Genomic DNA, 26709 nt, shown 5'->3' on the forward strand with positions numbered 1-26709 from the left:
GCTCACGTCAGATGTGAGAGAAAGGCAGGGGACAAACACGTACATCCTCAGTTTGTCTGTACACGGTTTTAATACTGACTTGAATCTACCAGGGACCAGACGCAGATTCTGTAAGTAAAAACTAATTAGTAGATAAACCAGTAAGTTCTTGGTTTTCTGTTTCTGTCTTTTTGATGTGTTGTAGTTTTATGTATTTATGTTGAAACATAATTAACATTCTTAACATTTGTACAGATGTGATATGTGTATATCGTTTGCTTTATTGAATTTTTTTTTTTTTTATCTCAATAATTCTTCATGAGTGATAGTTCCCTGTAATTTCATGTTGATGATTTATATAACAAGAAAATATATAATTATGCTCTAAAATCTTGTCTGACTTTATAAGAGACCATACAGGGTCTCGTTATTTTCCTTGTAATTATTATTCTTTTATTTTTACTTTTAATTTATTTCCAATGTCCATTGGGTATATTTAAATAAGAAGTCAAATCAATGGAAAGCAAACAATTTAAATTAAGGCAAAACAGCAAGATGCAAATGTCTGAGGGGGGATTCAAATATGTGAGTAGTAATGAGGAAATGAGTTGTGTGTGCTGAAGTGATGGAGCAAAAAACACATGTTGACAAGATGTGGTTCTGCAGTACATCATGTACATCACCGAACCTGTTTTTCTCAGTGTGTTATCCTTCAAGTCCACGGAGTCTCCCACAGGATGGGTAACAGGGATGGTAACTAGGGAGGGACGATCACAAATCCTCAGAGGAGGATGTATGTCAGAAAAGTGGAGGTGGTTCGCATGGAAACAGGTTCCATAACAACTGGAGACATGAAAACAAAATCCTCACATCCCACTACTTTTTAAGTCATGGAGGATAAAATCAGATATATTATATTAATAATATAAGAAATATAATTTAAAAAGGAAGAACATGAACATCTGCTGACTTCACTTGTAATATGTATTGATATTGATACACACATTATGTCATGATGTTGAACAAACAGGCAGGAAGCCCTTTTTTCACCATGGCTCCAAAAGGAGGAACATTTTTCTTTCTTCTTATTGTGGCCTGTGCAGTTTTGGGTAAGCAGCAATCACACATGCATCATCTGCTTATAACTGGCAATATGCATGCATATTGTTTATGTGTTATGTGTCTACCTGCCCAGCTAAGCCCCCATATAAGAGACCTGGAGAACGTGACTTCAAGGACATGGCCAAAAAACTGGTACGTAGCTAAAAGGAGAGTTCCGTCTGGAGGTAGTATACAAAACAACTGTTTTTGATTTTCAAGTCCCAGTCACAGTTCAACTTTCTCTGTCACAGTTTTCAAAGACAGCTGAGTTCATTACAGTTTTCAATCATTATATTTTATCATCATCACATTGGTTTTGTGAAAAGATTATACAGTTTTATGTGGGAAAGTGATGAGTATAAGGCAGCAATCTCTCATAGAAATCAAATTGTATTCATTAGCAGTAATTGCACTGGAAATCACATCTTGCTGTTCGATGGCCAGAGAAGGTAGATGGTCTGAAAATTGTGCAAAAATGATATCTGACCTGGGGAAAAATCATCAGAGAGAGAAAGTGGTTCCACCAGATGCTGAATTAGTTTTTTTCCCTCATAGTATCTCTTGTGCCTTTAATGTCCAATCTGGTTTTCTAAGTTTGAATTTTTACTTATGTTTAAATCATCTTTTTATGTTAAAACTCATCAAGTTCAAGAAAAACATAAGGTTAAAAAGCCTTTATTTACATTTTGTCACAGAGAATTAAATAATATTTTGTTCCTTGAACCTTCAGCTCCATACCCACCCTCTGTGCTTTTGTTTTTAGAAAACATCAGAGCTTCGAGCCAGTCACTACTTCCACCTGTCTGCTGCACACCATGACTGTCATGACAGGGCCCCATATCATGTTTAACACTGTTAGATTTAGTCATCTGAAACTCATCAGGATGGTTTTGTGTATATACTGTATATGCAGTATATCAAAAACCTTTATAATTTCATCAAACTTGAGCGTTGTTCACATTTATTTTGTGTATAATATTTCTTCTAATCACATACAATGATTTTAAACAATTAAATGTATTATCCTATATGTCTGATGATGATGGGTCCATTTTTTTTTTTCAGATGACAAAGTGCAAGAATAAGGGTGAGAAGACTCTTAACTCTTTTCTATGAAATGAGTTTGTGTGTGAGAGAGAGATGGGGGGGGGGTTGTTTGCATGGAGTCCTGGGTGTGTGAATGTAAAGGTGTATGTTAGCATGTATTATGAATACCCTTTGTAAGATGAGTCGCATCTCATAAATGGCAGTTATTCAGACCAGCCCTGATGTATTTGTACAACATATAAATATGGAGGGTTGCTATGTTACAGGATACCAGGTGCCTGAGCGGATGCTGCTGAGCACTGTTTTCAATAATAGGTAATTCTGCATGTGTGTCTCTATGTGTTTGGTTCATTTCTTGCAAACATGTTTGATATTTCCCACTGAATTTTCAAGTGTCACCCCTGTTCTCTTTAAACCATGACTTGCTCTCATTTATTATTTTTAAATATCTTTTATTTAAAGCCATTTCCTTGAAGTTGATATGATGTGAGATGTTTCTTTGGGCTTGCACAAACGTTTTAGCCACTTTTTGCTGAAGAGATTTTTTTGCTTCAAGCTGAGAAAATGTGAAAAGTGAGAAATTATTTTCAAGACACCCCTGAGCAAGGCTTTCAGCTCCATCTGAGGGCTGTGGCTGCACTGTGAAGGAGGTGTATGACTATATGACTAAGAAAAGAGAGCATTTTACTCCAATGCTTCCAGTCAGCTACAAAATGGAATTCAAAGTTTTACTTATTGTCTACAAGTCACCAAATGGTCTGCGGCCTTAATATATTTCAGAAATGTTTGATGTATAAAAGCCTCTAAGATCTGCAGGAGCTGGTCAGTTAGTGGTGCCTGAAGTTAAAACTAAACAGGTGAAATGGCTTTCTGCCCACAGCTCCCAAACAACATCCAATCTGCCCAAACTGTAACTGGCTTTAAAAAGAAGCTAAAAGTCTTAATTTAATCACATAATCTTGCACTTAAATTAGACATAATCTATTTTATAATCTGTGTATTTATACTGTTTTCTTATTATGCATTTAACTTCTACTTATTTTGCTTCTTTAATTTCTGGTTAGTACATTAAATGACCTCTGTGTATGATAATGTATACAAATAAATTTGCCTTGCCTATGAAGCAAAATGCTGGTGTAAAAGTACTAATGGTCTTGGTTGAATTTGTCCGGACAATCAAACGATAGCTTCGATAAATAAAACACAAATAAATCACAACATGAGATTTTTTAAAACCAGCTCTACTCACACTCTACATTTCTCTCTCAGTGATTTGCCTATGGAGGACAGAAACGCTGACTCATCCAACACTCTCCTTTCCACTTTTCTTGATGTCCTGAATTCAGCCACTGCGGGCCCAAACAAAGGTTCAAAGACTGGCCATGTCCCCATGGATGACTCAGATAAAATGGTGTGAAAACACACACACACACATACTCTCACAATCGTACACTTGATCCACATTTATAAGCTGTGTTCAATGCAAGAAAAAAAAAATGATTGAAACATGTAATCCATTATGTTTATGTATTACTCTGGGTAACTAACTACTATGATGTTAATATTTGACACAACTCTTTTTTTTTTTCTTTTTTTTTAGAAAATCAAGATGTGGAATTGCACCAATCTTGCAAACATGATCAGGCTGATGAGAAACTCTTCTGTAAGTACACTAATGCCAAGATCTTAACAACGAAAACACCATAATCCATGAATGAGTTAATGCTGCTTTCTAGAAGTCTAATCATACCTACCATCTCTCCACAGGAGGCATCTGCATGTTACGTGCGAGCATTTTTGGCCCCAGTGTCCTGGGCAACTTTGACCACAAATAGTGAAAACAACATGGACTCAGATGACTATGACACACTGCTGTGGGCTGCCAAACCCGCACTGCTGGACATGCCTTCTTCAAAAATGAACCTTCCTTCCAAAGCAGAGGGACAAAACATGAAAATGATGTGTGTGTTTTGATGCGCTTACCGTAATTCTTCCGCTGTCTCTCATCAACTTTTCCTTGAATTTTAAAACTGCTCTTGGTTCCAGGATGAAGATGCTGCAGGAGATGTTTGATCCCATGTCTGACAATCAAAGGACTCGGGTGGCCCAATGGGCAAAAGAGCAGATCACTCAGAATTACTTCAACTGCACAATGAAGCCACCATCTCACTCAAGATCAAGTAAGAGATTAGTCAAATCCAACAAGTCAGGAACCACGTTCACAAAGAAATCTAGTCACACTTTCTGATATGTTCACCTCTAACTATTTACAAGAAAATCTGATAAATTCATACCACAAACACTAGAAATGAGGGGGAAATGAGTGAAGAGGAGAGAGAAGAAAAGAAAATCCTTCTAAACTCTAAAGTAGAAGTGACTAAATGAGGCTGAGGAAAATAAATGAAGCAGCTGAAATAAAGTAAACCAGATTAAAATAACGAGAAAGAGACGAGAACTAAGAGGAAACATTTGAGGAATATGAGCAAAAAGCAGCTTCACTAATGCAAATCATACAAAGCAAGTGAAATGTCATGTCATTAAACAACAATCACATAACAATCTTTTATTCCGTAGCACATCTGGAGCGCTGCAAAGCTTCACTGAAATGGCTGAACCTGGAAGCGATGACCATGATGGGGCCGTACCTCTCCCGTTTAGCACCACCTGATGTTGATTCTTCTCCCAAAGAAAAGGTCGGGGGGGTGCAAAGAAGGAGAAGGACCAAATAGTACTGAAAGCAGCAAATAATAAGATTTTAATTTTTAGCTCTGTTGGTTTGTTTCCTTTTCACTTTCTCCTCCAGCTGTGTAAATTTTTCCGCTCAGCCATGTTCAGATCCACCTTGAGCAGGGCGACCAGGATGACGCCCAGCCTGGGCAAGAAGTTCCTCCAGAGAGTTCAGGATTGCTTCAGTGAGAAGGAGGAGTTCGCAGAGCATATGGACAAGTCTGTAATCATGCATTAATGTGTGTACATTACTGCATTAAAACTGTTTGGATGAATACATTCATGCCTTTTTAATCCCCTCCAGGCTCGGCACACTGGCTTGTTATTATTATGATGCTCCAGACTTGACTCCTGAGCTCAGCAAGAAACTCCTCTCTCAGCTTGACAACTGCGACAACCCCAGAATCAGACAGGTATCAGTGACTTGCTGCCCAAACTTTACACTGACTTTCACACGTCGTCCATTCAGCCAGGACAGAAGTAATAAATTTCGTCAATCTCTTCTTCTTCTCTTTTTCTCCTGTCCTCTATCATGACTCAAGCTGAAGAAGCGCCTTGTCAAGTCTGTGATCTCAAAGTCCAACACTGCTCAAGCACTACGTGAGCTGGGCAGTAGTGTTACTATGTTGTCTCCCAAACAACTGTCCATGCTCTCTGACACTGATCTCAAAGAGGTTCTCAAAAATCTGGGACCCAACGTCCAGTGGACACGTGGCCAGATGCGCGCTCTGCTCAAGAAACAGCTGGGTGATAAGAAGGTAAGCCTGCAGGGTTGGCAGCTTGTCTCCCACATGATCTCCCTCTCACTTGGTACTTATCTCATTATCTTCTCTTCTTTAGTGTAAAGAGGTGTCAGGTGAGGAGCTGATGGCCCTTCAGTCGGTTGCAGAAGGTTTGCCGAGCTGTGTGCTCAAGCACATGAAAGCCCGGGTGATCCTTGAAGATAGAGAGGCTCTGAAGAACATCTCCAGGAGGATGAGGAAAGGGCAGCTGAAGGCCATGCTGGAGGGGGTGAGTAAGGAGAGAGGAACAGGAAATAGAGGATGAACTATGACACTGTAAAGTGGTATCATTTATATACACTGTAAACATCATTTTAGAAAGAATGAAATGCTTCCCTGCAGCTGCGTGGGGGTGTTGATCCCTCAGAGCTGGTGCAGAAGTTGTCCGGCCCTTTGCTTCGCCGCATTTCTCTAAGCAGCCTGGAAAAAGCAAACATCACCTCTTTGGACCAAGTGGAGAATAAAACGTGGAGTCGGCCACAGGTAATACCTCCTCTCTACCAAAAGACCATTTTAATGAGTTAAACATTTTGAATGTACTCTGAACTATCAGGTTTCTTTATGTTTTGATGTTAAAAATGACTGATATTGATGCACCCGCTGTAGATCAATCTGGATTACAGAATCTTACATAAATGTATTACTTAAGGCTGTTAAGTTAATTATATAATGAGCTGTATTTTTAAAATACTAGTGCCATGTTTCCGTCTTTGTTGTCTTTTCCTTAGGCAGCATACCTGGCAAAAAAGATGCAAGACCTAAAGCAGCTTCAGTTTAGGTAAGATATCCAGCAATGAGTAAAATAACACAAACCCTATTCAATACACTGTACGTGCACTGTACAGCAGAACTAAGACCTTGCAATAAAAAACAAGGCTAAAATGATTGCTCTTAAAGCACTTGAAAACTATCTCTGTAATTGTCACCATATAAGCAAGTAAAATTTAATCTTCTGAAACATCTTTATTATATATTATATATTATTACTGCCATCAAAACTCAAGTAAGAAGATGCTTGAGAAGATTGTTTTCAAGGCGTTTAACAACACAGAAAATGACAATAGAGATGTTTCCATTATCTGCATGTTCTTCTTACTGTATGTGCTTTGCTGCCATTGCTTTGCATGCTCACATTGAAATTATGATTGGCGGAAACAGGAGGCTGCGGTCAGTCCTCCAGGGCATAACATGTAAGATGATCGACAAAGTTGCTGACAACGACACGCAGAACATGGCTCAGGCCGTAGCAGAGACTCCACAGTGGGTCCCCAAAGTGCAGGTATACATCTACATACACATACGGTGGCCTATACACACACAGTTATCTGTGTAGAGTATACCTATTGGTAACAAATACATGTTTTCAGGCAGGATGTGCTGCCCGAAAGCTTTTTGCGACTTTGGAGAAAGAGAGGGCTGACTATTTCAAAACCATCACATCGGAGGAGCTGGATAAGATTCCCGCCTTCTTACTTCCTCACCTGCCGTAAGCAAACACTCCCCCTTTTCTTTGTCTTATTTAATCATGTTCTTGTCATGTTTTCCTGCAATAAAATGTCACAGCTTTCCACCTATGTATTCCCACTATCTCAGGCCTTCCAAGGTGAAGGATTTGCCTGACTCTGTGTGTCCTGTCTTCATCGACAAGATGGAAATGGCCAACCTGAGCTCATTACCTCTCCGCGCACCGTCTCGCCCCGTGCTCACCGAGAAGGCTCTGAACTGCCTGACCAAAGTACACACAGGGACACATTTAGTGTTTTGATGATGGTGGTGTCACTAGCTCTACACCTATTAGTGTCACATAAAGAGTCCAGTAGCTGCACACATGCAACAGCAGCCTAAGATTTTTACTGTACATTTGCAGGAAGTGGATTTCTCCAAACTGACCTCTGAGGATGTGTCCAGGCTTGGACAGCTCTTGTGCGAGCTGACGGCTTCCCAACTGCGCCTCATGGCCCCAGATGTCATCAACTCCACCCTCCAGGCCATGGCTTCCTGCCAGCACATTCCTCAAGGCCACAGGGCAGATCTTATTCAGCTGGTCAACCAGACTTTTGGGTAGGACATTCTCCCAGTGGACGCTGGAGTAACTACAGAGAAAGGCAGAGAAAGCTGGAGTCTGATTAATTTTTAAAATCTTCTGCAGGGATCCATCTGATTGGTCCGCTGAGACTATGGAAGCACTGGGTCCTATCCTCCTTTTGGATGATACTGCCACATCTGCTCTGCCCAATAAGGTGTGTATGTTTTTGTGTTGTGTATGTTTTGTCTTCTCTTTCACATGTCACCTGGACAGTGATGCAGCTCATGATATTCTGTGTCAGCTTTTCCACATTTTTTATCAATAAATCACCAATCACTCAAAGTTAAGAGGGAGTTTAGTACGTTTCTAGTTGCTGGGATTCATGCATGTATTTTTCTCTGTCCCTGTTAGCCTTGGATGAAGGACGTTCTCTACTTTCTGAAGTCACGCCTGTCCCACGTCTCAGACGCCCTGAGAAAGAAATTCTTTGATCTCACCACCACCACCAACACAGCAAATGCAGCACGCAGAAAGAGAGAAGGTGAGGAAGAGACATCTTGTTTGTGTTGTTAATTTTGTAGTGATACCACATAAAAACTAATTGGTGATGTATGATTCTCTTGTACGCCTCTATTTCTCTGTTTCACTCAGCTAACAGTAACGGTGTTGCTAGCAGTAACACTGGCACTAACAGTGACCGAACACCCACTGTGGAGATGATTGAAGAATTGGGAATGGCCAACGTCTATTGGTTGGCTCCAGAGCTGGACAGGATGTCAAAAAACACTTTCCTTGCTACTGTAGAAATACTTGGTGCCATCCCTGACTACAGTGCAGACCAGCTGGATGTGCTAAGTAAAAAAGCAATTGAGGTAAAGGACAGCTGAAATGTATGGTTCACTTTTTAACAAAGCAAGACGATCCTGCTTTATTAAAATTTTCAATGCACCCTTCTATCGACTGAGAGAAAAACTGCATTTTGATGACTACCATATATCCAAATCTCATTCAAAATGGACATCATGAAAGTTTTAGGGTCTCAATTGCACATATCAATGTTGACGTCCTACATTTTATCTTCATCACAATCATTTTGTGATGAAGATAAAATGTAGCAGTGCAGTCGCCTCTGAGGTAGTCTGGTTTGTTTGAATGTTTTTTTGCTTCATGTTTCGGCAGGCTTTCGGCCCAGTGTCAGCGATGACTGAGAGCGAGGTGATGCAGATGGGATGTATAACTCAGGGCTTCTCTGGCGCAGACCTGGAGAAGCTCCCCTTCACTCTGGATGCTGTGGAGGAAATTGCCCACTGTGGCTGGAATGACTCACAGGTGACATACAGAAACAGCTTCACATGCTTGTGACTATTATACTCATGATGTTCCCTAATCATCATGACCCATCTCAATAGATGGAGCTGGTGTGGAGGGCTGTTGCTAAATATAACACCCTGACAGCGCAGCAGCTGGGAACTACAGATATGGTAACATTGAACCGGTTCATCTGTGGCCTCACCTCCGGAGAGATCAAACAGCTTGACAAGGACGCTTTCAGGTTTGTGCAACATACAGAATTCACATGTGGTTTTATTTATATCACTTTCTTTCAGCATGTTATGTTCATAAATTAGTTTATATCCAATCAAAATTTTGTACCAACCAATAAATGGAACCTCACAAAAGCACCAACACTACCAGTAATATTTGATCACTCAAAATATGCAGAAGAAAAATCTGATATGCAAAATACATATTCCAGTTTCAACAAATAGTATGGTATTAATAGCAGGTATTAAAAAAAGTAAAATCCTGTTTGTCTCATGCAGCTAATATGTTCAGCTGCACTGTGAATCAGTGTTATAACTACATAATGTGTGTGTGTGTGTGTCTCTCTCAAAGGGATGCTGTGGGCTCAATGGATGGCATTCAGTGCTCCTTCAACGTTACACAGGAGTTGAAAATGCTTGCTATGTCAGTGTTTGGAAAACCCAGCACCTGGAATGAAGCACAAGTGTCTGACTTAGGCAACATCATTGGTGAGATCAATTCCTGTGTTTCTCTGCAGGAAACCAAATTCCACTGTAATATTTCACCAAACGTGCTGCAGTTTTACTGACCTGTTTCTGTTTCCTTCAGCTGGGTTGGATGCAAATGAGTTGGCTTCTATGGACCCATCTCTCTTTTCATTTCTCAGCGACACCAGCATCCCACTCATACCACCAAACAACTTCGCTGTAAGTAACTTGGCCATTATTCTTTCCTTCCACCGACTTTCAGCAGAGAGTCAAATCCAGTGGTGGAAAATGGCTAAGTTCATTTACATCAAGCACAGCTCTATTGTACTTGTACTTAACATTTCCATTTATGTTATTTTGTACTAAAACTCCAGTACAATTCAAAGGGAAATGTTGCACTTTGAAATGTACTGGAGTATTGACCTTGTGTATGAAACATGTTATACAAATAGCATGTTTCAAGATATAGACACTCATCTCGAGAACATTTTGGATTTAAATGAACATCAGGTTGAAATATTCTTAATGCAATAGAAAATAAGCTGATCTTTTTAGCAAGTTAAACTGTTGTAACCAGTTCCGTATTAACAAAATATAACAAAAGTTCTGATCACATTCAGTAATTATGCATCAGTGCCAATATATAAAAATTATAGTATAAACATATCTAACTGTATAGTATACATATGCATCTACAGGAACTTTTTACCATAATGACTACACTTACTTTTGTTAGTATAATTACATTTTGCTGATAACACTGTTATTTTTACTCAAATAAGAATTTGCACGCAGGACATTTACTTGTAATACATTGTCATATTTCTTAAGCAAAGGATCTGAATACTTCTTCCAGTACTTTCACCTCTGTGCCATTTACTGTTTTTCCCTCCAGGCACTCTCTGTTGCTCAGCTCGAGGCTCTTGGTCCTGACAACGCTGCCATGGTAACCAATAAACAACGAGCTGCGCTCAGAGTCACACAGCGGGCCGCTCTCGATAGGGCTCTGACTGGGTCTCTGACTAGGTCTCATGAGCCAACAAAAACTAGCCAATCAGGTAAGAAGACAGATGTACACTCATGTAGATTCACAAACTCTTCAGAGTTTGAATGTTACAAGTGTCCATGAAAACTTAGTTTCAAGTTAAAATTAAAGGTAAAATAACCTTAGGTATTATTATCAGCTGCTTTCTTTGAGTGATGTCATCACTATTTGTGTTTTTCTCTGTGCTCTCCTCATTGGTTTGAAGTGGAGGTGGTTGAATTTGGAAAAGTTGATTAAGCGATACCTAGTTATACAGAAAAATACTTATAGCAGCTTTAATAATTTTTCTATCCACAGATGAGCCCACTAGAGAGCTTTATCGCATCTTTCACTGTTCAGTATTATACTGACTGGTGCACAAGTGGATATCACTTCTTTTCCCACCCACTTGTGAAGAGCAGAGAGAAAAACACAAATACATTAATCTTCCATGTAAAATAAACAAAACTCTTCTAACTTGGGCAAAAGGTTGTGCTAATGCAAGACCCTACCACAGTAGTGATTAAGGAAGGTTCTCATAAAAGAAATCTTCAGATTAAATCTTGACATTACTCTCTCGTCCAGGAGCTCCATCACTGAGTGTCGAGGGGATCTCGGCATACGTGAAGCCCCTTCTGTTTCTGCTCATGGGGTTCCTGCTGCTGTGAGACCAGAGCCACGATATCCAAGGGCAAAACCTGCAGGAGCCTTAGCTAACTACGCACATGCATCCTTGTTTCTATTATTTTCATCATATATTACAATGATGTTATTTTATCATAGAGCACTGCTGACATTCTGCAAGTTCATCTCGTTTGTGATCATTTATGTGTGAGCCTTGGAGTGTACAAAACACAACATAATCAAATGAGCTGGTAAGATGTGTTAGGATTCTTTATTATTACTATTTATCAGGGTCATTTTTAAATATTCTTCCATATATATATATATATATATATTTATGAGAAAGTATATTTTAATAGAATTAAGAGGAATATTTAATGTTTGTAAGTCTGATGTCGTCTATATGGGATGTCTTAAAAAATAACAATTTGGACATTTACTTCTGCCAAAGAGGTTTTGGTTTCACCTGTGTCCGTTTGTTGGTTTGTCTGTGAGTCTGCAGGAGTACACAATAAGTACTGATCCGTGTTGCACCAAATTTGGTGGAGGCATGGGGAATGGACCAGGTAAGAATCAATAAAATTTGGGGACAGATCTGGATGATTTACTATGATTTTGAATGTTTCTTCTCTAAAGTTTGGTGTATGTTGTTTGACATTGGCCTCGGGGGAGGTCTGTGCTAGTTGACATTGTGGTGACAAAATGGAGGATGACAAATGATTCAAATCAATAAAGATTATTAATATACTTAAGTTGCTGTTGAAATGGTAGTTAGAAACAAAACAACTTAAATGGAGGACGTGTCCATTTTTAATTCATCTTTTTTTTTTTTTAAACATTTGGTTAAAAATTGTCTTGTCAATGCAAAAACTGAAAAGTTAAATAGGACAATGTGTGTTAAAGCATGGGATAATCTCCTGAGAAAGTAAACACAAAAGCACACAGGTCACTGGTGACAACAGCACATTAAAGGAATAGTTCTTTGCTTTTTTTAAACTCAATGACATTGATGCATGGATATTAGCTAAGTCTATGGATTCTGTGGTATGAGACATCTCAGTGAACCAGCAGCTTGTAAGACATGACATAAACAGCTAAAAGGTGCCACTTAACAAAAATATTAAATCAAAACACAACACTCAAAATCTTTTAAGCACCCACAACTTAATACAGTATCTCTACAACACTTGTTTCTCCTCTCAGGCCATTTGTGTCCTGCAACGGTTTTGTTGACACCTGTTCATCCATAACGCAACCTGATCTGTGCTGAGCAAAGCTGGAACATCTGATTACATTCAGCTCCTTTACCACAGCTTAAGTCATTTTTTTCTTTTTTAGCAGTGCCGAAGACTTAAGAAATCCTCATCAAATACAAAGTTCAACATCTCCTCATGTTTTTAGGAAAGCATAAGGAACAGACATAATCACATACACACTGATCTTTTGTTTACAGTAATTTCATGAAGCAAGATTTAGACAAACATATGCTGCATACCAAGAAGCCATAATACAGGATTCCATCTCTTGCTGCTCACAGAGAAGGAATAAATCAGTTAATCTGATGTAAATACAGTACATTCCATTTAAAAAGGTATTAAATGTTAATTTCAATGGCTTTGAAAGTTGTACCAATAACTACAAAGTGTGTACACATGAGATTGTTGCTGACCATTTTCCAAATTATAGTGAAAACTTTTACATTCAATTCTTGTCTTCCAGAAAGTTATTGGTCCAAATTAATTTCAGTATGATATGGATAAACAACGTGCAGGGACTTTTAACTTATTGAGAAAATAACAGTAAATATTTAATAGCAACAGTTTTTCAAGTGTCTCAAAAACAATACAGAAATACTTTACATTTAATGTGCATCGCAAGAGTTACTGGTCACTGTAATTATTCCTCCTGTCTGTACAGGCAGTGAAGAGATCCCTTTTTAACATGATTTCAATGAGAGTTAATAGGGAAAAAATCTACAGACCTTGTTCTGTGCAAAAATATATTCTTAAGTCCAGCTGAAGCTAATAAAAAGTTTCAGAGGTCTGAGTGGGACTCATTAAGTTGGTATCTTCAAAAGTTACAGGCTTTATAGTACAAAATACCGTCTTTGTGTTAGTATATAGAGGTAATTGATTACCTATCTTACATATCTCATAAACACACTAAAATGTATGGAAGCCGGTGGCTGCCTTTAAAGTTGGCACGCAATTTATATTGTTGTTGTATGCTCTAGAACATGGCTGGCAATGAGTTAAAAGTATACACACTTGATAGTAGGTGAGCTAACATATTCTAAACAAACACAATGATTCTCTAACAAGATCATGTCAAAACCCAGTATGCGGCTGGACCGTGTCATAGACTATTTACATTCTGCCGAGTTTTAGTCCTTTTCAGCCTTTTATATCGGTTTGCTTCTCACCCACTCTCTGTCACCTGCACTAAGTACACTAAGTTGGCAACATTGCAGGCTGTAAACACCTTGCTGTTGCGGTCCAGCCAAAAATATGTAAAAAAACAAACAAAAAAATAAACAGACAAAACAACATAAAAAACATAACTTTACAGAAAAACACCAGGGTTGGCATTCAACAATCTCCTCAGTAGGATGAAAGTATTTAAAAAATAAAAAACAAGACACATTCCATCGCTGTCTATCAACATTCACTGAAACAGCTGTCACAATCACAGTAGGATTTGGTTAAAACATTCACAGTTCTCTACTGGCACATAATCATGTGAATGTGGTCACAGCAGTGAACCAGTCAGACTTACTGTCCACTGACCAGGAAGTAGCTCTGATCTCATTAGTATTATTACCGAACACAGAAATGCAGCATTAGATCCTGAACGTCAGAAGGTTAAGGCCGCTCTCCCCTTGTGAGAATCACATCTGATTGTTTTACAATCTATTCACATAAAAACTCTGTTCTAGCAATCTTTGGTTACATTAGTGCATAGATGTACTAACCAACACTTAAAAAAGGCACTTGCAATTATATCACTTACCGACATTGATCCTCTCCTTGTGTCTGCCATCTTAGGTAGTTTTTCCTGCGTTTCTTGCGCTGATAAAAGCCATACCGTGAGTTCTGAAGTGTGTATTCAGATCTGTTGCCTTTTCAAAATGTTTACCGCATACCTTACAGGCCAGTGTGCCCTCCTCTTCCTTCCCCTGAGCTATGGAGGGTTGAACGGAGGGTGATGCTGGTGCAGAACAATCCAGAGAACTCTTATCATCATGGTTCCTTCTATTACCAGGGGACGGTGCTGGGTGCATGCTGAGGGCTTGCTGGTTGTCAGTGAATGCATCTCTCACTTTGTGGGTGATGAAGCGATGGCGAGATAGGGAGGAGGTGGACGTGAAGCAGGCGCCGCACTGTAGACACTGCAGACCACCACCCTCTGTCCCTCCTCGTCTATGCTGGCTGATGTGCTCCAGGAATGATGTCTGGTCGTCTGTGGTGAAGCCGCAGGGGGCACAGCGAAACCCAGAGTCAGGAAGCAAGTATGGAGCAGGTACAGAGGAAGACGACCGCAACTTCTTCACAGGACTCATCCCATCTGTGGACTCATCATCGTGCTCCATCTTCACAGTTCCTTTGCGTCTCTGACGAGCCCCCAAACCACTGTCCTGTTCTGAGGAACAATCAGCCTCATCTCCGCCTCCCTGTTATACCAGAGGAAATGAAGATAATTGCTGTTAGTCACATCTTAGTAAAAAAGCTCTTCAAGTCTGACTTTTCTAAAAATAAATAAATACAAGGGAGGCTTACCATCAGTGTGTCCTTGCTCACAGTTTCCATGTTGTGTCTCAGCTGAACATGCCTCTCCAACATCGCTCTGCTGCTGAACGTTTTCTTACCCTCAGCACAAAACCTACATAAGTGCACACACAAATTTACACAATGTGAATATCAGATTTAAGTGTGTCTGACTGACCCGTGGTAGAATTATGTAGGAGGTAAAGGAGCAATCTGTTTTGGTTTCATGCAGTATGTGGTATACTCACTGGCAGCGGAAGCTACGGTTCATGACTTTGTGTTTGTCTCTGATGTGACGTCGCAGACTGGAAGTCGTGGTGAAGGAGCTCTCACATTTGTTACAAGGAAACTTCTTCAGAATCTACACAACACGAGCACATACACGTTTATGAATACATGAAACAATTTACAGATGCATCTGAAAACAAAATGAATTCATTCAAATTACCTTGCTATGCTGTTCAGCCATATGGGTAATGTAGTCTTCGCGGTCTGTGTAGCGTACGTGGCAAGGCGCGCACTTCCACCCTGAGGGGGTCTTCGTCCTCTCTGTCTTCACTTTCTCTTCTTTGTCTTTATCCATCCACTCGTCCCCATCTGAGTTCTCCAACTTCACTGAAGGCCGTGGACGAGAGGAAACAGCTGGAGGTGAAGGCAACTCTTGTTTTAACATGGAAGTCTTGTGGGTCTGAAGAACAGAGGGAACAGGGTAAAAAAAATAGTGCATCAATTGTAAGACTGACATTTTCTTGTCTAAACACTTAATTAGGTATTTAGACCAAGTACATTAACATAGATATACCTTGAAATGCTCCAGTAGGGAATTCCTCTGAGAAAACAGCTTGGTGCACTCAGGGCATTTAAAGACATGCACCTTTTGATTGGTTAAATGAGTGTCAAAGTGGACATTCAACAGGGGCTTGTGGGTAAAAACAGTGTCACACATGACACATTTATAGATCAGCCTGCAAAGGAATAGGAGAGAATTTTATTTTCACATGAAAAGATGCAGCTTCAAATCTGTATCTGTGTGTGTCTTTAAGTGCATGCAGTACATTGTTTGTCCTATAGTGACTGTTGGATGTTGGGCAGCCACATGGTTCTGTATGCTGGGGGCAGATTTGAAAGCCATGGGGCAGCTGGGGCATTTGTGGAACATATCACAATGAGCCTGCTGAATATGAGACTTCACAGAATTCAGCCCTCCAAACACTACCAGGCAACTGGAACATCTACAGAAAGAGATATGTTAAAAGACAGATAAAGGAGAGAAACATTATGTGTATGACAAAGCCAGCACTATATACTGTAGTCTGATTGCAGTGTGGGGAGATGTTGCACCTGTATCCTATGCGGCGGGCAAAGTGCAAACAGGTCTTGTCCAGATGTGTTTGAAATTGTGGCTGCTTGGCTGTGCCCCCACATTCTGGGCACACATGTGGTGGAAGGCTTTGGTGGATGCGTTGATGAGCTGCTGCACTGCAGCTGTTGGGCAGGAGCATGGGAGGAGAACAGTCTGTACATGGCTGGGGGACAACAGAGATAAAAGGTAGGGGCCAAAGGAAGGAATTAAGTTAGAGCTCATTTTGAATATCATGAGAAAACAAAGGAAAATTCTTGCTCTTTTTTTCCTCAAACAGACACACAAGACTTACTGTTGGGTGTGCTGGTTTGATTTCTTGAAAGTGTTCAGCCACCTCTTCTTTGCTGCTAAACTGAGCCAGACACTCAGGACATTTATTACTGAGGTACTGCACTTCTTCTGCTTTCTTGTTAGGTACTGCTTGATGTGACTGGGGTGATGGGTTTGGGGTGACCGACCCTAAAGAGGATAATGGCAGACAGTTGAAGAGGATGACCGGAGAGATGGTAAGAGCACACATAATATATATAATCATACACAAGAATTCTCACTAACCAGTTGCCTTGGGTTCCTGCTGGCCGACCATTTGCTCCACAGGTACAGGTTTCATGACCAGGTGTGAACACTGCATGATCAGGCCCCTCTCCTTGTGCTCCCTGGCGTGCAAAAGCAGGCTACACTTGTTGAAGAAGGCCAAGCGTTTGGCACAGTGGTTACACGTCACTTCAATCCTCAATGAGCGTCTATCATAGTGTCGCGCCAAACTCTGCTCCAGTGCAAAAGCATCACCACACTCCAAACAGCGGTAACCCTGCAGGGGAGCAAACATTCATGCCATTAGATACTGATTAATTAATATAAACTAGAGAAATGTAAAACAATGTTGTGAACTTATCATGAAGTGATGATTAGCAAGACCAATAAACCTTATCAATTACGTTCTATTGTTGAAGGAATTCAGCCTAGCAGGAACATTACATGTCACAATGTCAGAAATCTGACCCATGACTTCCTGTTCATGATGTGATATCAGATTAGTTAGGCAGCATAGATCCTCTACCTGCAAATTTCTATTTACACAAATAAAAACCACATTGATTTATATCTTAGATACAACTGAGCTGCTTATGATTATCAGGCTAACCTTATTATGCAAAGCAAAACAGCTAGATCAACCTGATAATCTGTGGTGGGTTCGTGGTAGAGGTCCCTAGTTGCAGTTTACACATTTAGGGCTGCAACTAACGATCCTTTTTCATTACCAATTAAAATACAATCAGTTTGTCGTTTTGTCTTTAAAATATAAAAAAAAAATAGTGAAAATTTCCAATGTGAAATATTCAAATTGCTTGTTTTGTCTGACCAACAGTCCGAAACCCCCCAAAAATTCAGTTAACTATGACATCTGAGCAGCTGGAATTTGTGAATGTTTGGCATTTTTTAAAAATTACTGAAACAATTATCGATTATCAATATACTGCTACACACAATGACAGCTTACCTGTGCAGGCAGAGGAATGCCCCACTCTACAGGAAGAGGTGCACTCAGGTCTGGTTTGTAACTGGGCAGCAGGTTCTTGTTGTTGAGGATTTTGTTGAAAGCTTCTACCAGGTTGGTCTGAGTCTTGGATATGATTGCCCCAGTGCTGTTTACTATGGATGCTGGTCTGCTGCCAATTTGAGGCAGCAGAGGTGAAGGTGCGGGAAGTGTCCCACTGTTGAGAGTCTTCTGGCCCAGGCTGCGCAGGTTGATCCCACCTGGGCTGACTTTGGGGGAAGAGACAGAGGGCAGGGCTGCGGTTTTTGTGATGCTGACAGCTGTGGGGGAAACTTTAGGTTTGGTGTTCACTGCGGTTTTCTGTTTAACTGTACTGGCACCTTCTGGTGTTGCAGCACAAGCATCCTGGAGCATCGATACTGCAGGCAACTGAGATTGCTGTGGCAATTCCCTCTTGGATTTTGTGTTGTGACGTTGTAGTGAAGGTTTTGAACTATCAACGGCACTGGAAGTGGCTCTTGCATTTCTTTTAGGTGCCACCCCAGTCACAGTTGTGATGCTTCCTCTAGACATTTTGATTTTAACTTTGAGGGGACGCAATGGAGATGAATCTGTCTCTGCAGCACTAGCAGACACATGTGCCGGCACCACAGATGATGTGCCAACACCACTTGTCTCCCCATTTAAGTTATCCCCATCTCCAGTCGTCTTTTCACTAAGCTCCTCTGTATCACTTGGCCTGTCCTCTTTACTAGGCTCGCTTTCCATGAGTTCCTCTTTGTGACAAAAGTCCTTGTGGTTCATTGCAAGACCTGGTGTTTTGGCCACATCGGGGCTGCTGCTTCCATTGGGGACAAAAAAACCTGTCTCACTGGGCGGTGGGCTCTCAGGTGAGTCCCGCTCATCAATCACATGCTCTGGATATTTCTCCTCTTGGACTGATGCAGAGCCTGTGCTGACAGAGGGGAGGCAGCTCTCGGAGCTCTGCGGCTGAGGAGCTTCAGAGGGAGAATGGGGGGTGGTAGGTTGCCCCTCATCCTCAAGAAGGGGTTTAGGTTTTGCAGATACCAGAGAAAAGGACAGATGAGGAGGATGAGAAATGTCACAAGAGGTGGTTTCAGGAGACCGAAGCAGCTCAGACCGTAGTTTAAATTTGGGAGGGGAGGACATTAGAGATTCTGGGCTCTCTTGGATAACCAGTGGACTTCCTAAATCTGGCTCTGAGTCTTCATCTTCTGAGTGCATAACATGCTTAATTCCAGCTTTAATACTCCCGTTTTGTGGTAAAGAGGAGGATGATGAATTACCAAGGAAAAAAGCTTCTTCTTTCTGAGGGGAGTGTGGAGAAAGGTGAGGGCTGACAGAGTGCGGAGAAGGAGTAGTTGAGAAGTTAGGATGAGCAGTAGTCGGAGACTCGGGAAAAAGGAGAGGCTTCAAACTGTTCATGACATCAGTCGTATGCTGGATTGATCCAACCTCAGCTGTTTTATCGCTTTCAGCCTCTTTATCATTCAGTGTCGACCTCAACGGTGAATGCAGGGACCATGGCTCTGTGTTGCACATTCCCTGATCGCTGGGGACAGATCCCTCAAAGCCATTAGCAATCTGGGGCTCCACAGCAGCATCAGCAGGCAGTTCGGGATTGAGCTGTGAGGTTAGGTCACCCAACTTGACCTGAACCTGAGGAGCTAAGCCACTACTTGAAGGATTGTCTGTTTTATCCCTGGCAGACTTCTCCTCCTCCTCCACAGACTCAGACCGCACTGTGTTCTTCACAATAACACTGACCACAGGTCGGTCACTGTGTGAGGCAGGAGAGCAGGGAAAACATGACGGAGACCCACTCCCTATCCCATCTCCAACAGTCCCCACCTCATCCCGTTGCTCCTCTGGACTTGACTGGATGGCTTCTTTAGCATCAATGTCAGGGATATCAAAAGCTGCCAGCAAATCATCAAAGTCTGGGGTCTTCATGTCCCCCATTGCCAGCACAAGGCTCGAAACCTATCGAGGCAAAAGGTGAATGTAATCACAATAATTCAACATGCATTTTACCACTACACGTTGAGCTACGAAAGTTTAAACTTTAAGTCTGAAACGAGAACAGCTCTTCTTACAGGAGGCTCCGATATGTTAGGTCAAGGCAAAAAAAGTACGTGGTGATGTTACTCTGCTCCAAACTTTCTTGATAAAAACAAACATGTTTGAGGGAGTAAAAACAGTTGGACAGAGTAGCCGTGTAACACGTCAGGCTCGACTGTCATGCTGCAACAAGTGGGAGCTTCTGCTAGCAGCTAGCTACAGTTTAGCTTTCACCTGCTAGCTGGTCTCGCTAACGCCAACGGGCCAACTTTACTCAAGAAGTTAAAAACTATATTTAGCTCGGTCAAACACTCAGCTTATGTGGCCCTAATACATTATGTGTAATACATGTTATGTGTGCGCAAGGTGAACATAAGTTCACGCTTGTATTTCATTTTAGTTACCTGCTAGTTTACAGTTGGTTCCTGACTTGCCTCTCGGACGCATAAGTTTTCCGTCACCTAATCATGCGACAGCGACTTCCCAAGAGCCTCCCAGATGTTCACATTTCCAGTTTAGTGTTGTTTACAAAACTAAATGAATTAAATTAAAAATGTTATCCTCGAAACTGTATCCCTGAAAAATACAAAAAAAAAATCAATCTGGAAAGATTTATGCAATTTTTAAAATAATTTCTTGCCCAAACTCTGTTCTCATAATATACGTTTTTGGTTTTGTATATTACATCATAAAAATATTTTTGTCAATCTGAATATTCTGCAAGAGAAGTACTACATAAAAACAAATTTACTGTTGCCTGCATTTAAACGTTACATTACTGTAAACACTGATACTGTCCCCTATCCTCATAATAAGAAAGCTATGAAAACGACTGTTATTTAAGTGTAAAGTTTTGTCCATATGCATCTTTCCAAATGTATTTATATTCATTGTATATCTTATATTAGTGTTGTTTAACAAAGAACATTGAAAGAGATCATAAAAAAGGCTTTTTACCTGGGTCATGAATATGACATTAACTGTGTAGTACTAGTTATATAGTATGTAAGTTTAAACGCAACATTAATAATTATTATAAGACGAGAGGGAAGGTAGAGATGAACTACTGCAGCTATCACAACTAAATAAATTTCAAGACTCAGACTTAGTACCACCTTGTATTCTGTAAATTTATTAAGGGTTGTATTCTGCCCATGTTGATGAGTAGTTATATTACAAAAGGTTCAAAAGAAAGCATATGTGCTTGACACAAAATAACTGAAATCAGAATAGTCCTTTAACCTAAAGTTGAAAAAAAGGCAAAAGTTGTTTACAGTTTACACAGCTACATAAACAAAGGTGAACAAAACATTTCCTGTATTGAGGAGAGTAATACAGTAACTCTGAATAACACATGCAGTGCAATTCTCAGGTCTTTTTTATTTATCATATATTCAGCTCCTCTTTGAATGTTTATTTCTTTTTCTCCTCATCCTTCTTGGCGTCAGGTTTAGAGCCTGTCTGGGAAGACAGAGAGCCCATGGCGTTACGGATGGCCTCATTGTTGGGGTCGACTCCAGGAAGGTTTTCTAGGACGCTCTGAAGGAACTCTGGATCCTGCATTACATCGTAGTCCTCTTCATCCTAGACACGGATATGTTGTAGCTCATCTTTACAAAGCACTTCTCAGTCCTATCAAAATGACAAATGACTACCAGTAAAGACTTGTGTTTACCTTTGCCTCACTGGAGTCCATGTCAGCTCCAGTGTCCATGTCCTCAGCACCAAACTCTGCAGGAAAAATCAAACAGAAATGTTGATTGAGCAGAAAAAATGGGGTTGGCAGACAAGTGTGCTAATTTGTAACCTGGTCTATATGTTCCTGGATAGAGTGGTGCTGCAAAAATCACACACATTCAACAGTTAAAAACACTAGGTGATTAAAGCACAGCCTTTTGACTACATCTAATGTCTGAATCTCTATTCCCAAAAACTTATAGCATTGCAAAAGTAGGTAGTGACAAGAGTTATACCACAATTGAACTCTCATGTTGCATTACTTAGATATAGGATACTAAGTAAACATGGATCGAAGACTAAAACATAGGGTATGTGGGAATGTTTTCCAGGCTCCAAATCCTTCACCTGGCATAATAAATTGTGCAAATACAACTGAACCATATGCATACTACTACAATCAATCATACCTAATAAAAAGGTACATACAGTGGCATCAGAAGGTATTCAGACCCCTTCACTTTTTGCACAGAGTTTTCAGTTTTTGATTTTAATAAATTAGCAGAAAAATCTAAAAACATCACTATATCAGATCAACAATAATGTTGATCTGATGTTTACTGTATCCCATCTTGTATTATAGGTTATTAATTCTCTGGTGGGGGAAATTTAGAAAAGTCTAATTTATGTTTAACCTGCTCCTGGTCCCTGCATGGACATCTGCAGAGCATAAGCAATCTGTTCATCCTCTGTCATGCGGCTGAAGTCTGGTAAAGCAGGTGTGGAGGAGTCTGTATGTGGAACAGACATCTTCAACAGGGCATCCTCAGACTCTGAAAGAGAAAGAAAAATATGTCGTGTGAACACACTTGTGCTGAAAGCTACAATCCATCTGTCTGCAATACGGAAAGGAGATGGGCAAATCGAGTTGGTGGACATTTTCCCCACCATCTGCAGCAGGGGAGGAAATGCCAGCTTCAGCTGCAGATGCAACAGCAGCTCTGCGAGCTTCATCTTCCTGTCGTTGTCTCTGCTCCTCCATAGACACACGCAGAGCCTTGCAAGAAGAGGGAGAGAAAGGAAGAAAACAATAAAAAAAAAAAAATTTATGAAACTGATCAAACATGGGTTCTCTCCAAGTTATCCATGAAAAAAAATTTGATCTTATTTCAACTGTATAGTAAAATGGCTGGAAAAACATCAAATCCAAATGACAGGCAGACGTAACTACAAATACTGGCAATAAAGCACAAAGCATGACACCACAGAATATGCTGTAACAAAAATATTACAATGAATATAAAAAGAAATTCCAAAAGATAAATAATGGTTTTGAGGGTAGTTTTTCATTTCAGTGAACTATACATACTACAATGAACCCTTATATTTTATCCTCGACTCTCTTACCAAGGCCAGCTCTGGGTCTGCACTGGGATCTACTCCAAACTCAAAGTCACTGGCACCCAGGCCCAAAACTGCACCTCCCTCTCCAGCCAGGATGGGTGAAGACAGCAGGGCATCAGCTAGACTGGGGCCTGGAGGTACTGTGACCAGGTGGGAGCCTGCTCCCTCTTTGCCATTCAGTGTGTTGATGAAGGCTGTCAGCTTCTCTGTGTTCATCTCCTGCAGAGGAGACAAAGACTGAGGGTGGGCATGTGGACCAGAAGACGACATAGAGCGGTGACAAGGGCACATCAGATATTCAAGTGGCTGCTTGATTAAAAAAAATACCTCTTCTCCAAAGTTAATGACATCCACATTGACTTTTTCTTTCTTCAGTCGCTTTGCCATTTTGACCAGCTACAGGAAAAGAGAAATATTTCAGCTGTCACAAACACATGACACAACATTTTATATTAGGGACCTGACAGATATATTAGTACACTGTCACTATGCAGATGAATAAGTGCCTGATTCATGAAGAAGCATTACTAAGGAATCACATTATTCACCAATGTTACCTTTATTATGTCAATTTAATCCTCTTTTGAGAGGAGGCCTCTGCTGTCTGCACATTTCCACTGATAATGTAATGGTATAATTTGCAGAAAAAAACATACTAGTCGTAAATTGTGTTTAACTTCTTAATAGATATTGACCTTTTCTGCTGAGTTTGTCACATCTTTATGTAACCCAGGGAGCAGACTTATTGCATTGGTGTATACATACAGCAGTGTTCAAAATGCATTCTGTAACTATTTATCATAATTACTGTCTACCATCACATCAAAAAAGATCTTTATAGTCTGATATTGTTGAAAATCTCTTCCCCAGTAATACATGATAACTAGTAACAGGCAAAACACACTCACTTCTTTTTCGTTGTCCTCCACTGGGCTACCAACGAATGCAATAATGCGCATCTTGTGGTTTTTGCCCTGTCTGTGCTTCAATGCCAACTACAGAGAGAGACATAGCATATTTAAAAAAAGTAAGTCCATATCAATTGACAAAGTGCATTTATGTGTCAATTAAAAGAGTAAGATCTTTTTCACCACAGACATTTTCCATGTCATAGCAGGAACAGGAAAGAAAATAACATTAATGAAGGCTGCATTATATTTAGGTGAGCGAGCTCCAGTTCTGTAAGTAGGGTCACTGGAATGGCTAACTGAGACAACTGAATGTTACTTGTTACTGTGCTTTTCCTGCAATGAGAAGTGAAGTGTCTGCTATGAAAAAGCCTATAATGTCAAATCCCCTTTTTGAATCTCAAACCAGTTGCCCTGTGTTCATACTCTGTCATGAGAGACAGCAAGCAACTAAAGTTTGCCCTAGTTTTAGATAAATGCTTATTCAAATGTTCCTAAAAATTCATTCTTTTTCAGCTCGTCTATTGGTGTCCCGTAGGAGAGGCAGGAGCGCACTGTACTTTATCACTAATGAAAATCACAAACTCACATGTGCCACCCTGATGCCGGTGCAGAAGCTGATGTTTCCACGAGGCTGCACAGCATGCAGCTTGGACAGTATTCTCCCCGTGTCAGGAGTCAGTGTGGTCAGCACCTCACAGTTGCTGCAGAGACGTAACACTTTTGTTATTAAATTACTATATTTTAAAAGTTACTACATAAATTCAAAACACATTGCCTCTTACTTTGCCATGGTGATGAGGCCCACATTGTTTTCAGGGTTGCTGCGGGTCTTAGAGTGACAAACAATATTAACTGCATCCTGCTGAGCCTGCAGCCTGGTTGGCAGAAAGTCTCCATTTCGCATGTACTCACTGTTATCCACACTAAGAAAAATGAACAGTCATGTTAGGAAGAAGAATTTTTTATTATCCAGGTATGTTTTACACACACAGGAAATTAAACCTCTGCATTTAACCCATCTGCAAGTAGTTCTGTAGTAGTGTTGTAATTACTGGTTCAAACAATGTAAACTACACAGATTGTATAAATATTGGTTGTTATACCAATATCCACATGACAATACACTTACAGTACATGTACATCGCAGTTGAGAATAGTGGACAAATCAATCAATATTAAGGCGTCACTTTGAGCTTTAGGAAACTATGATGTGCATTTATAGCCATTTCATCAATCGATCAATGAAAACAACAATCTGTGACTTAAACAATGATTAAAATAATTGAAGCAGCCCTAACGAACACAATAACAAAATAAAACCCATGATAGCCCTGCAGCAAACTGCTACCTTATAAAAATTGAAATATTTTTTATTCAAACAGGTCTTTCATGTTGTGTACTCTCCCTGAATGCATCCTCAATTTAAAGACGGCTCCTGTCAGTGTGATAACTATAACAATACAACTGAATAACATGTTAGCTTGGTTTGTTAGGCTGCTCAATTAAAGGCAACAATAGACCCCTCTGGAAAGCAGTTACATGTTTTGACAATGACAGTAGGTTTTGCTAGCTAGCTAATGCTAACGCGTTAAACAACGGCATTATTCAATTTGAGGCTCAATTTGGATTTTACATTTGAGATCCACAAACGCTATGAAACAACGCTACATTGATAAGCGTTAGTGAAGACATAACTTGTTAAATGGCCGTAACCTGACTAAAAAGCTGTTGGTTAGCTGTGTACTCGAAGCTCCTTTTGGCTAACGTTAGCTAGGTGACTCAGGGAATAGCTTGGGCATCTTGCATCCAAAATATAACAAGTAAACCTGCATGAATGTTCCAGACAAACGACACCAAAAGATGTAAACTTAGTCCATCAAGTAAAAACTTACTCTGAATAAAGTTAGCCTTCTTAGTTTTAAATTTAAACGTATTTCTAAATCCTTACCAGACCATAGTACTTTCAAGCACCATCTTGACGTCTGTGGTTGCTACGTCATCGTGATGGTTTGTGGGTAATGCAGTTTTTTAAGGGAGAAAAATATATGGAAAAAAACACTATGAATTTCATACAATGTTAATATAATTAACATCTATTAATAATGGTGGGATTCATTGCGCTCCAGAGGAGAGGCTTAATTTCACACTCAAGTAAACAACTATAACAACATTAACCTTCTTTCTTCAGAGCATTTCTTGCTCTGTGAGGTTCACAGCTAGTATATCAGACTGCATTCTGTGTCTTGGATCAGTGGTGTGCACAGACTCTCAAATGGCCAGGGCAACACTGAAAAAGGGGGCATCTCTTGGGGCTGTTGGTTGTGAATGCGCAGACATCTTAATACAGAATACGTTTGTTCAGTGAGATTTATAGAATACTTCTGTAGGGGCACCACCTCATATGCTTCAGTCTATAGGTGCCCTGTGATAGAAGGATGTCTAGCATGTGACATTAGTGCAAAAATGAATCATGGAATCATGCAAGTTAGCCATTAGAATATATAAATAAATAGATAAATATATATTTATATATATACATATATACATTTATTTATTTATTTATTTAAATATATACATATATATATATATATATATATATATATATAAGCCTACAGACTCAAAAAGTGTCTCACCGGGAAAGAGTCCACACTCCTCCACAGTGAAAGCAGGGCAAACAACTTTTGTCTC

The 26709-nt window shown here is 40.1% G+C and overlaps 3 protein-coding genes across 3 annotated transcripts; 1 reads left to right on the top strand and 2 right to left on the bottom strand.

Moving 5' to 3' along the window:
* The first annotated feature begins 24 nt into the window (after window positions 1–24).
* On the top strand, window positions 25–12074 carry otoa (otoancorin). The gene is made up of 29 exons (XM_023400849.2): window positions 25–110; window positions 1010–1088; window positions 1175–1233; window positions 2146–2167; window positions 2394–2442; window positions 3397–3538; window positions 3728–3790; window positions 3895–4088; window positions 4174–4307; window positions 4702–4820; window positions 4931–5073; window positions 5159–5267; window positions 5397–5612; window positions 5695–5865; window positions 5979–6119; window positions 6365–6414; window positions 6795–6915; window positions 7004–7122; window positions 7230–7371; window positions 7504–7697; window positions 7786–7876; window positions 8074–8203; window positions 8314–8534; window positions 8842–8991; window positions 9072–9214; window positions 9559–9695; window positions 9796–9893; window positions 10570–10732; window positions 11284–12074. Exons 2-29 carry the CDS (start codon window positions 1031–1033, stop codon window positions 11364–11366), a joined length of 3462 nt encoding a protein of 1153 aa, XP_023256617.1. The 5' UTR covers window positions 25–110; window positions 1010–1030; the 3' UTR covers window positions 11367–12074.
* A 40-nt stretch (window positions 12075–12114) lies between these two features.
* On the bottom strand, window positions 12115–20503 carry znf687a (zinc finger protein 687a). Its single transcript, XM_023400848.2, has 11 exons — window positions 20434–20503; window positions 17951–19951; window positions 17005–17260; window positions 16742–16908; window positions 16428–16612; window positions 16142–16318; window positions 15889–16051; window positions 15535–15774; window positions 15335–15447; window positions 15099–15201; window positions 12115–14992 (listed from the first exon to the last, which is right to left on the bottom strand). Exons 2-11 carry the CDS (start codon window positions 19928–19930, stop codon window positions 14363–14365), a joined length of 4014 nt encoding a protein of 1337 aa, XP_023256616.1. The 5' UTR covers window positions 19931–19951; window positions 20434–20503; the 3' UTR covers window positions 12115–14362.
* Window positions 20504–21141: 638 nt separating this feature from the next.
* Window positions 21142–26032, bottom strand: LOC111650919 (26S proteasome non-ATPase regulatory subunit 4-like). Its single transcript, XM_023400854.2, has 10 exons — window positions 25970–26032; window positions 24804–24944; window positions 24608–24722; window positions 24019–24105; window positions 23438–23506; window positions 23114–23329; window positions 22655–22763; window positions 22402–22539; window positions 21705–21760; window positions 21142–21613 (listed from the first exon to the last, which is right to left on the bottom strand). Exons 1-10 carry the CDS (start codon window positions 25993–25995, stop codon window positions 21443–21445), a joined length of 1128 nt encoding a protein of 375 aa, XP_023256622.1. The 5' UTR covers window positions 25996–26032; the 3' UTR covers window positions 21142–21442.
* Window positions 26033–26709: the final 677 nt, after the last annotated feature.

Source organism: Seriola lalandi, unplaced genomic scaffold (genome assembly GCF_002814215.2).
Source record: "Seriola lalandi dorsalis isolate HSWRI2012SDOR001 ecotype SW California unplaced genomic scaffold, Sedor1 jcf7180002053060, whole genome shotgun sequence".
In the NCBI taxonomy this organism is placed as follows: domain Eukaryota; kingdom Metazoa; phylum Chordata; class Actinopteri; order Carangiformes; family Carangidae; genus Seriola; species Seriola lalandi.